At 30.5% G+C, this 12,635-nt stretch overlaps 1 protein-coding gene across 1 annotated transcript; it reads right to left on the reverse strand.

Annotated features, from left to right (window-relative positions):
- Positions 1-30: 30 nt before the first annotated feature.
- On the reverse strand, positions 31-9,343 carry LOC135951926 (uncharacterized). The gene is made up of 5 exons (XM_065501674.1): positions 8,858-9,343; positions 3,169-3,398; positions 2,768-3,104; positions 525-751; positions 31-465 (listed from the first exon to the last, which is right to left on the reverse strand). The coding sequence occupies exons 1-5, from the start codon at positions 9,137-9,139 to the stop codon at positions 114-116; spliced, it is 1,428 nt and encodes a 475-aa protein (XP_065357746.1). The 5' UTR covers positions 9,140-9,343; the 3' UTR covers positions 31-113.
- Positions 9,344-12,635: the final 3,292 nt, after the last annotated feature.

The raw sequence follows: 12,635 nt of genomic DNA on the forward strand, positions 1-12,635 counted from the left end.
GGTTCAATTTTATTAATTGCCGCCAAATGCTTGTTTGTTTATATTGTCGTTTTATTAAATATTAATAAATGTTTGTATAAAAATAATGAATATATGTATGTATGAAAAATAATTTAATTAATTATTGTGTTTGTTGTTCGTGTGCTGTAACTTATTTTCGTTGTACGTACTTGTGCCCAATCGTTGGCAAAGAAACTTAAATTTTTATTTACAGTCATGGCCGGAGATCCATGTATGGCACGATAGCTATTATGACTGTCCAAACAAACTTCTTCAAACGTCGGCTGATCTTTGGTTATTTTAGCTTGACTATTCAAGCTACCACTTGGTGCTGCATTTGAGTTATTGCTTTTAGTGGTGCTGGTGGTAATAGGTTTGGCACCTGGCCGTGGCACCTGATCTTTATATTGATTCATAACATTGCCAGCTGGAGAATAATTACAAACCACAAATGTCATGTTGTTGCTGAAAAAGGGAAAATTGTAGAAATTTGTGTTAAACAAGTCGCAGCATTTAATACTTACAGTTTGGTTATGCCTACTCCCACTTCTATGGAATCTCTCCAAACGACTTGTGTAAAGTGACCAGTTTTAGAGCTAAAACCTGGCTTTGAGAAATTATAATTTTTAATCTCATCATACCAACTTTTAACACAATGTTCTGCTGTTGGTTCCATGTTTAGAGCGTAATAAATATTCTCACCATATTCATTTTGTGGACGATGTGACATGGAACGTTTTTTGGCCAAGTGCTGCAAAGAGAAGAATAAAACATGAGAAAATCAAACAGGTCAATAGCAAAAAAGTCTTCACTGACCACTATATAGATTTGATGCAACATGGTTACCTAAGTACAAAAATTATAAAATTTTTAAATTCTATGGATAGATTTTTTTTTCTAGCATTTTGAATTTTTTTATATGTTACTCCACATAATTTATGATAACTCAAAAAGGGTTAGAGCGATATAATTGGAAAAGTTAACTTCGAAAAGTTAAAATTTACATAGCCTTTAATCTGTTGATATATTGCGTTTTAATTGGCTCAGTAGTTTCGGAGTTATAATAACAAATTGAAGCAAAAACAAGTAAGAAAGTATGGTTGGTCAAGCCCGGCCATATAATACCCTACACTAAGTAAAATAGCAAAAACATTTTTCTTTTAAAATTTCAATAATTTATATTTTTGAGTGATTTTCGGAAGTGGTCCTTATATGGGAGCTATGACCAATTATGGTCCGATCACCTTGAAATTAGGTCGTGTGATTTATGTCTATATGAAAGTTTGCTATGTTGAATTTTGTGTATATACCAACAATTTTAGGAGATTTATGCACGTTTAAGTGATTTTCGGAGGCGGATCTATATGGGAGCTATGACTAATTATAGACCGATCGTAACACAATTTGGTGACATGAATTTTGTATATATAGAACTTATTTGGAGCGTAATTTGTGTAGATACATATATAAATTAAACATTTATGACCGATAAAGTCCAATTTCGAGAGGACATTTGTATGGGGGCTGGATGAAATAATGGACCGATTTCATCCAGTTTCAATAGGCTTCGTCCTTGGGCCGAAAAAATTATATGTGCAAAATTTTATCGAAATATCTACAAAATTGTGACCTGTACTCTGCGCACAAAGTTTACATGGACAGCCAGCCAGCCAGCCAACCAGCCAGCCGACCAGACGGACGGACGGACGGACATCGCTTAATCGACTCAGAAAGTGATTCTAAGTCAATCGGTATACATATATTTGGGCGTTACAAACATCTGCACAAACGCATAATACCCTCCTCACTATGGTGATGTAGGGTATAATTAACACTCAAAGTACACATTTGTAAGCACATACAATTTTCTTAAAATAAGCGAATTCACTTAATTGTGAATAAATTCGAAAATAATCCATCGATTTTTATGATCGATATCTCATTTTGTTTCTATTACATGTGGCTTTGCCATAAAGCAATAAATCCAAACAATTTATGACGTTTTAGATTTTTCATGATTTTTTAAAAAAAAAAAAATGTATATTTTCACATAAAAAAATATATTTTTTGCTTCAATTTGTTATTATAACTCCGAAACTACAGAGCCGATTAAAAAGCAATATATATGTAAAAATTTGTACATAGCATGTGCAAAATGTTTTCAAAATTCCATCAATAGAAAGAAGAACATTAACTACTCAATTTTATGCATATCAAACAAAAAAGTTAAATTTTGTGAAAATGAGCGAATTCACTTAATTGTGAATAAATACGTAAAGAGTCAATCGATTTTTATGGTCGAAATTTCATTTTATTCCTGTTACATGTGGCTTTGCGATAAAGCAATAAATCTGAACAAGTTCTGCCGTTTTCGATTTTTCCTGAGTTTTTTAAAACACAAAAATTTTCTATTTTCACGTAGAAAATATATTTTTTGCTTCAATTTGTTATTATAACTCCGAAACTAATGAGCCGATTAAAACGCAATATATAACCGTGTTAAAGTTTATGTAAATTTGAACGTTTCCAAGTTTACTTCAATAATATCGGAATAAGCCTTTTGGAGTTATCATACATTATGTGGAGAAAAAAATTAACAATTTTAGAAAAAAAAAATTTAGAAAAAATTTTAAAAAAAATATCTATCCATAGAATTTAAAAATTTTACTATTTTTGTACTTAGGTAACCTATATAGTGGTTAGTGAAGACTTTTTTTGCTGTTGACCTGTTTTATTAATGCAAAAAGCAATTACTGTTAAATCTTACATTTGACCAGTCCTGTGCTAAATTACACAATTTCCTATTAAGTTTCATGGCAGGACTACCATGTATGGCTCTATATTTATTATGGCTATCCAAACATTCCAGCTCATATTTAGACCATAACTTCAAATCACTAGCACTGTGTATTGGAGACTTTGCAGCTGGCTCCTTTTTATCTGGGGTTGTTACTTCTGGCTTTTTGAATACATTTTTTTTACCCTTCATTTTGTCTATAATTTTGGAAACAGTTTGCTCCACTAAAGGAGGCACACATTCCATATAAGTACCCATAACATTGCCGGGAGGATCATAATTACACACCACCCAGGTGCGATTGGCTCTAAATTAATAAATTATATATGTATTTTAATATGAAAATAATTAAAGTTTAAAACTTTATTAACCTATTTACTATGCCCACACCCAATTCTTTACTCGTCTTCCATACTACTTGAGTAAAGTGCCCGGTATTTGAGGAAAATCCCGGTTTATTGAAATTATAGTCTTTGATTTCATCATACCATGCCTGTACCGCCAGCTCGTGTGTTTGTGGTCCCATGCCAGTTCCCAGATAAAGATTTTCTCCATATTTATTGTTTTTGCGATGTTGCAAAGTGTTGCTGTCGGCCAGTTGCTAGAAAGAGAGCAAGAGAGAGAGAGAGAGAAATAAAGATAAAACAATTATTAAGCTTAATCATCGCTCTATTAAGTTAGTAATATATATTACTTTGTTTTATTACTTCTTGGAAAAAAGTGAGTCAAACGAAATGCAAGTTTTAATTAAACTGATAAACAGAAAATTAAAGATTTCAACATAAACTCAAATAATTATCTATTTTATTTGATTATGATTTGTTACTTCCTCGAAAAGAGGAAGTAATTTAGATAAAACATTTTATTTGTTGCTTTATATACTACTAGAAAACCCGGTGAGCTTCGCCGCATAATCGTAGTAAAATGAACTTAAACATAAATGTGGCTATAAGTCGGTAAATAGTGGCCAAAATGGTAAAATTACAGTGATCACAGATTCACTTTATTTCCAACATAAAATCGATTTTTCATATGGAAACACTGTCCAACAGCATTTTTGGAACAGAATAGCGACCCTATAATTCTGAAAGGGCATGTTGAGTAGAGCATTTTTGTAGAATAAAGTTATAGTCCAGCTGGTCTGAATTTCTTTTTACAGTGGGTCAAAGTTTTCATTTTTTTAATCGAAAGGAGCAGTATACTAACTGAAAAAAATGTTGTAAGTTAATATCTGAGAGAATTCTTATGGTCAGAGTTATATTATGGAATTTTATGGGGATCATTTTTGTGGAAGATCTTAACTCTTTAGCTCCTCCCTTTTTTTGAGAAAATCAAATAAAGTCCTTTCAAAAAGGACATTTAAGGATTCAAATATTCACCAAAATTATTGCCGGAAAATTTCAGTGGGGGTCACCAAAGACACCAAAGTTGTAAATAAAGCTCTTTACGCTTAATTCGCAAGATTACACGCCACCTTGGGTCTCACATTTTTTTAAAAAATCACAAAAAAACTATTTATGAGCCGAATGAGCTGATATTTAAAATATAAATAGTCCTAGAGAAGATCTACAAAAATATATATACATATGTAAATTGTCGCTTTTAGGTCAAGAGTTATTTATGTTTATTTATTTATTTTTTTTAAATTTGTTCCATCTTTTTTAAGTTTTTTTCAAAAAACACATTTTGCATGGACTATATAAAAAAATGTTAAAATTTTTCAAAAGTGAGCAAGGTTTGTGGAGCTTCTGATGAACAAATATAAGCTTTTTGTATAAGTAGTTGGTACTGGTGAAAACCTTAGGACTTGAAGATTAACAGTTTAGTGAAATGAAATAATTTTATGAATTTTCGGACTTCATTTACCTTAGAAACTAAAAATTTGAATATTGGGATTTTCCATGAACAAAAATATAAAATATTAATTAATGTAAATTTTTAACGGTTAAAGATATTATAACAAAATTTGGAAATAGTGTAGATCCAAATGTCCTTAAAGCAATGGAATTATAATCTTTAACACCTTTTTTTCAAATACCAAAATTCCTAATACGAGGAAAATGTGTTCCAAAAACTGAGTTTTTTAGAAAACACCCTACGGCGACGTTATTTACTGTGTGATAATAAAATAACTTTGTACGTGTTTAAATATACATGCATGGAGCTTTTTCGAGGAACGGTGCTTTGCCTTTTTAGAATTTTTTGCTCAAACCAAAAATTTTATTTTTAATTGGCAAAGTTTGGATAAGTCTGAAGGCGACTAGGTCCACTTAAGTGAGCCAAGTTTTACTTTCTACGCTTTTGCATTAGGTTCTCTTTTCGAATCATGTACAAATTTTATATAGTCCCGATGAAAATTTTTTTCTACAAAAGAAAATATATAGGGACTTTTTTGGGAAAAACGTAAAAAATGCGGCCATTTTTACATGTACCCAATTTTGGATGCGTATAACTTTTTATAGGGACGACATGACTGTTAGGAAGTTATTTTTATAGTATTTGAAATTTTATCGCGAATATAGGTGATATTTTAAAAAAACAATTTCGAACCACCGTAGGCCCGACATATCTAAAAAACTAAAAAAAGATCGAACAAAATTAAATAAATAAACCTAAATAACTCTTGACCTAAAAGTAACAATCTACATGTGTATATATGTATATTTTTGTAGATCTTCTCTAGGGCTATTTATATTTTAAATATCAGCTCATTTGGATTATTAATAGATTTTTGGCAATTTTTTTAAAAAATGTTGGCTTGCAATTTTGCTAATTAAGCGTAAAGTTATTTATATACATCTTTGGTTTCTTTGGTGACCCCCACTGAAATTTTCCGGCAATAATTTTCGTCGAATATTTTAATCCTTATATGTCCTTTTTGAAAGGACTTTTTTTAATTTTCTCGAAAAAAGGGACAAATTTACCCCTAAGGAGAGGAGCTAGAGGGTTAAGATCTTCCACAAAAATGATCCCCATAAAATTCCACAACATAACTCTGTCAATAAGAATTCTCTTAGACATTAACTTACAAAATTTTTTTCAGTTAGTATACTGCTCCCTTCGATCAAAAAATGAAAAATTTTAACCACTGTAAAAAAAAATTCCGACCGGGTGAACTATAAGTTTATTCTACAAAAATGATCTACTCAACATACCCTTTCAGAATTATAGGGTCGCTATTCTGTTCCAATCAAAAAGTCTCAATTTGTTGGACAGTGAAATTAAATGAAACATAATAACATGGCAAGGGTATTTATGAGGAGCTGCAGAACAAAAGGTACCTTTTCGAATTTTTTTACAAATTGATTTTTTGGTGTTTTTATAATATTTGGGTTGAAATCTTCTAGAAAAAATCAATTTCCCAAAATTATTAAATTTTCAAAGAAGTACCTTTTGTTCTGCGGCTCCTTATATAAGTTTGACAGTCCGTTTGTAATTTCTACATTTTTCAAAAAAAAATTTAAAAAATATATATTTAAAAAAAATTTATTTTAAAGTATAATTTGGTGAATGGTATATAATATTTGGCACAGCCGAATATAGCTCTCTTACTTGTTAAATTTAGTGTAATTTTTTTTTTGTTCAAGTGTCAATTCTGAAATTTGACAGCTGTCACATATGTTTCTTCCGATTATTAAAAATGGCGCGCTTTACGAAAGAACAATGCGTTATAATTTTGAAAACTAATTGCGAAGATTTGGAAAGTTATGCTGAGACCGCTTGCAAATTTCGAGGAATTTTCAGTCGAGAAAGTGTCAGCCATTCTATGAGTGGTGAAAAAAATTTGAAGAAACTGGGTCGATTGCAGCTGTAAACAAGAGTGTCTCTGAAAATCAGAAACATCATGAAGCGCATTTTCTGGACGGAATGGATCTGGACGATATGTGGTTTCAGCAAGACAACGCCACTAGCCACATCGCGCATGCAACAATTGATTTATTGCAGCAACGATTTCAATAACAAATTATCTTAAGAAATTCTGATGTCAACTTGTCAATAAGGTCATGCGATACAACGTGGTGCAATTTTTCTCTTTGGGGTTTTGTGAAATCTCGGGCTTATGAGAATAAACCAGAAACAATTCCTGATCTGAAATCGCGTCATCGGACTATAGGTTAAATGACTACTTTTTCTGTGCAAACAAAATCATGGTATTCAAACCAAAGCCTTAAAGAATTTCATAAGTAGGAATAATTCTATTAAACAAATGGAATTTAATCCACTAACTACCAAAAATTAACCCTTTTGCAATCATTAACGCAGACTTAATACATTAATTTATTTTAATTACCCGAAATCGTTGTCCGATTTGGCTCAAATTTTAAGCAATTAACTTTTAGGCCTAGTGTCACAATATTACACCCGGAGCTCTTTGAAATAATCATTATCAATTATTAAATTTATAAATGGCTTTGACAAATCCAAAAATTTATTATGATAATGAGGGTTAAACTCATAACATAGAGACAAAACGTAATTGTCAAAAACCTAACTCTTGTGTATTTTGTTATTGTATCCAACATATGATTTGTTGTATTTTTGATTGACAAATCGGAGTGTATCGTCTCTATATAAAATTCTATATGGTTAAAATGATATTTTGATTATTTCGATTTATCATACTGCAATGTCTGTGTGATTCACACATGCTATGTAGTTTTCTATTTGAAACAGATGTACAAAAGACGTACGTGTTTATTAGCTACTTTATGAAGATTATTAAAAAAATATAAAATATCAAAGGGGGAGATTTAAAATGCTTAGAAATTAGTTTTAATACGAATTCTATAATTGATGAAAGATATGAATACATAAAACAACACACAAATCCTCAATTAAATCGCGAATATTTCAAATTGAATCACCATATCGTTAGCTTAGTGAACAAACCTGCTAAGTCCACTTTTTATGAAAATTGGGATTTTAATACCAAAATTTAGAATAAGTAAAAGTACACTGTTGTAGTTGTTGGACTGTGGTATGCAAAATATTGAGGTATATTGATTACGTCATTCCGTTTGTCACACATCAAAATATGTGTCGCATTAGAATATAATAAGATTCTAACACGATCTAGCTATGTCCGTCCGTCTTATGGCCAAAGCTACATATTGATGGTGGGAATACAAGATTCAGCATAACACTTTTATCTGTTTTTCAGCTCATTTTGTAAATAACTTTTTTCTGGGGCCGAATTACCGCATTCGATATCGAGTAAATTCGATAGTAATTTTCTGAATTGAGATTACGGCATTCGATATCGAGCATGAAATTTAGTACATTTTGTTATAATTACGATATCGAAATCATTTTTCGATACGATAGTTCATTCGATCACGAGTGCGGTAATTCGGCCCCTGGATTTGTACTACAAATCATCCCCTCAATAACACAATATTGTATAAGAATAAGAATCTACATAACTGATTCTATATGTGATCAAAATTTGGTGAAATTCTACTTCCACAATTGATCAATTGAAATATTACTTTTGTTCCAGATGTCTACTAACACACAAATTTTAAACTCAATTATTTCGAAATGGCAAAAAAAATTATACACAATTGTTTAATTAAGGGGATGAAATGTGGGCTTGTTTGAAGATTATATTGCAATCGTAAAAATCTAAGATAAACGGTATAGAACATCATCGATATACGATATAAATATATTATTTTTTGTAGGTTTTAAGTTTAAAAAATAAATATAATTAGTGGTTTTTCTGTCAAATACAGACTATTTCTGAAAAAGCTGTAAATCTGACTGGTACTGGAACAGACTATATATTAATATTAAGAATACTCCAGTTTTACAATCCTTCATCATGACAAAATGAGGCCGTCTTCTTATAAAAACCACCGTGCTGTCGGCGATGATGATAATGGAGCATTTACTTGCAAAGAATAATAGTCAAAACAAGGTTTCTCTCATTATAAAAACAACAATAACTACACAATTCTACTTGACCCATAATAAACCCCATTATAATGATTCTTTGTATTTTTTTACTCTGTCATTATTATTGTTATTCTTTTGTCTTTCTTTGCTCTTTCAACTTACTTTAGCCCATTCGGTTGCGTACGCATTCAATTGTTTGCTCAAGGTCAATGGACCGGCACCATGTTTGGCTCTGTATCTATTATGAGCTTCCAAACATTCTTTTCGCAACTGCTCCACACTTTTGGCAGATTCATTGGTTTCATTTGTTGTTGTTGTGTTTGGTAGAGGAACAGCTGTGTATGAGGTTTTCTGGGAATTATTGGCAGAACTATTGCGAGTTTTAGGTCGCTGATGATATTCATCATCATCTGTGTTTTGGCGTTTGAAGCAGCATGAAAACATGTTGTGTGTTTATTTTTATATTTTTTGTTTATTTATTCATTTAATTATTAAGAAATAATAACAATCACACACAAACAAACTCGCGCACAAATTGGATAATAATTTAATAAATTTAACACGTTTATTTGAAATTGCTCTTTTGGTTATTTTAAATTTATTAAACAAAATGTTTTTATTACTTTTATGTCACTTCCGTTTAAAGGGCTTTTGTTTATTTAATTTTTGAAATAATTCATATCGTCTGCTTGTATTTCGCTTCAATTCTATTTTATAACTACCGTTAAAGTGTCTTGTAACTTTCAGTTTCAGTCGTTTTTATAAATATAAAACAGATTTCTACGACAGTAAGTAAATAATAAAAATTATACGAGTAACAAAAAAACACACAGCTCACAGAGCACTTCAGTTCCCAACACAATAATGTTCTTATTAATCATTCTTTACTGATAAGAAGAAATATTGCTGTATGCACGAAGTACTGGTTACTCGTACATAGAGTTTTCTACATACTTTGCGGTTGGGTGGTGTTTTCAGTTGATGCTGTTGTAGGTTACGTTTAGAAATTTACTTGTGATAAAAATAACAATAGTTTAATGTGTTAGTTTTTCAATTGCATCTTATTAGTTTAGCGTTATATTTTTTTAACAAAAAAAATTATAGGAAAAAATCCCTTTTGCGGTTTTGGAATTTTAACAAATCATTTTATGAGATTTTGTAATGAGTATTAATTGTTGTTTTTATTTAACAGGAAATACAATTATTAAACAATGTTATAATTACTTCAAACTTACCTTAAAATTAAAATTTGTATACCCACCCTCAAAAAAGATGGGGGTATATTGATTTTGTCATTCCGTTTGTAACACATTAAAATATTAGACTCGGACCCACATAAGTATATATATTCTAGGTCCCCATAAGATTCTAAGGCTATCTAGCTATGTCTGTACGTCTGTCTATCTGTTGAAAAAACGATAGGACCCAAGCTATAGAATAGAGTGTCCAAAAAAACCGGTTTTCGGTTTAACCGAAAAAGTGTGTTTTTGAAAAAACCGGTTTTGATTATTGTCTTCAAAAAAACCGTTTAAACGGTTTCGGTTTTTGTCTTAAAAAAAAACTGGTTAACCGGTTTATGTCCAATTTTTATTTAATATGAATAAGGTCTCCTTAAATTTATTTTTATTTGTGGACGCTAATAGGAAATGTATTAGGAAACTTAGCTTTTTTAATTCTCAAGGCTCTATCTTTATGCAATTGTTTTATATCTTTTACGAAATATTGTCAAATACTATAATTTTCTATAAAATAAATCAATATTTTTAAAATGGGGCATCAAAGATTTTCAGAAATATATTTGAATGTGCTTTAGAAAACTTATTTCATTGAAACCGGTTGACCGTCTTACAAAAACCGGTTTGTCAAAAACCGAAGAGCTAAAAAAACCGAAACCGGTAGAGATTACAAAGATGAAAAAAAAGTCAGAAAATTTTTTGAGTTAAAATAATTTAATCGTTCCATAAATGGGTGAAATTTAAGCAAAACCTGTTGAATAAAAAAGTTTTTTCGGTTTTAGTTAATTTTTTTATATCGCAGGCAACATTTTGCTTTTCATAGAGAAAACACATAGAGCGGAAACTCTCCTGTCAAATAACTAACTCAGTTGTCAAAAACCTAAGTGGTGAGAATGTATTAGTAAAAAAAACTATGTGAAAACAAAAGCAACACTCGTATGTGTAACTTTTTTGTGTAATTTTTTTGTTTGAGTTTTTTTCGAGTTTCCGCACTATGTTCTCTATGCCTGTAGTAGTGAGCATGGGGAAATACACATAGAGCGAAAACTAGAAAAAAACTCAAACAAAAAATACTCAAACTCATCACACATAAAAGTATTTTTCTTGCTTCCACATATTGTATTTTACTAACGCCACTTAGGTTTAGACAACTGAGTTAGGACTTTGACGGAAGAGTTCGAGATATATGTGTATTTATCTATAGTTGTGAGAAGAAAAAAAATTATATTTATCAGCGACGAGACTTTTTTTGACTTATGTCATAAATCGAACATTCATTTTAAATCGAACATTCAAATTGTCTTATAATAATTAAAATTGTGATGAAATTGGACATAAACTAGTTTTATATGAACCTCCCAAGGCGAATTTACTGTACAGGTGGCGTTAACAGCACAGCTGATCTACTTTTTTTTGTTCGCCTTGGGGGCAAACTTGTCAAAAATTGTTTACAAAACGAATTTATTTTATGTCAAAACTTGTTTTGTTTACCTTTTTAGCTCCAAAAAAAGTTTATAAGATCTCTTAAAAGTACAACAAAACAGGTAGCTCCGGAGTTCATTCGATCAATCACAACCATTTGCCACGTGCATACATTTGGAGCATTAGCGCTACCATTTTCACCGCAAACTGTGCCACCATTACAGGAGCTTCCAGGAGGCACCCTTATTTTTATCAGTTTTTTCATTTGCTTTATTATCTTTGGATGTTTTTTCTGGACCATGCAATTGCTGATCGATGTCCTCGCAAATAAATTTAGCGTTTATGTAAAATTAACGTTATTTTTATTGATTTTATTACATTTTTATTTTAATTTTTATTAAATGGATTTTATTTTTGTTTTTTTCACAAATTTTTGTTTGTTTTTTTGACACTTTTGTCCCCCAAGCAACAATAAAACACAATGTTGTTATTGCAATGTTGTACTTGTTGTAATATCAACGCCACCTGTACAGTAAATTCGCCTTGGAACCTCCTTTAGGTTCATAGGTCCCATATAAGGACCACAAATAAAAATCTTATATTTTAGTTATAGTTAATTGAGTTTGAGGTCAGTTTTATAAAATAATATTTGTTTTTTATTTCCAATATTTCGCTACAAAAGAACAAAGTTCAGCTAGTCACTCCCTAGAATTAAAGATTAGACGAAGAAATTTCTGAAATTAAAAAAAAATAATAATTTCTTCCTTAGAGAATCTTTGGTATCTCGGAAACTATCGCATAATTTCATATGGTAGAAGCTGAGGTGTTTTCGAGTTGATTTGCATTTGTTCAGCTTACTAGCGCTAATGGGGGTCAGTGTGTTGGTCACCTCGGGTCTCAAATTTGTATACAAATTCGCCAAAAATCCATTTATGATTCGAATGAGCTAAAATTTAAAATATAAATAGTTTTTGAGAAGATTTACAAAAAATACTCCCTATTAATTGAAGAGATATTTAGGTTTATTGAGTTATTTTTTTAATTTTTTTCGATATTATTGACGATAAAATTTGAAATAAAATAAAAAAAACTTGAAACCTGTTATCTCTTCCCTATAAGTTACAAGGAACTTGTAAAAGAGCAGTATTTTTTATGTTTATTTTTCCTTTTTTAGAAAAAGAACTTAATGCAAAAGCTTTTATTAACTCCTTCGAAGTTCCACAAACTTGAACTTGAAGATTTATATTTAAGTAAAATTAAATGATTTTATAAATTTTTGGGAC

The sequence above is a fragment of the Calliphora vicina genome, chromosome 2 (genome assembly GCF_958450345.1).
Source record: "Calliphora vicina chromosome 2, idCalVici1.1, whole genome shotgun sequence".
NCBI classification, from domain to species: domain Eukaryota; kingdom Metazoa; phylum Arthropoda; class Insecta; order Diptera; family Calliphoridae; genus Calliphora; species Calliphora vicina.

Excerpts from the sequence above, each read along its gene's own strand:
- LOC135951926 (XM_065501674.1), bottom strand. The coding sequence starts at position 9,139 with ATGTTTTCATGCTGCTTCAAACGCCAAAACACAGATGATGATGAATAT. Across the intron at positions 3,399-8,857 it reads ACGCAACCGAATGGGCTAAA|CAACTGGCCGACAGCAACAC; the intron begins GTAAGTTGAAAG and ends CTCTCTTTCTAG. Across the intron at positions 3,105-3,168 it reads GGTGTGGGCATAGTAAATAG|AGCCAATCGCACCTGGGTGG; the intron begins GTTAATAAAGTT and ends TTATTAATTTAG.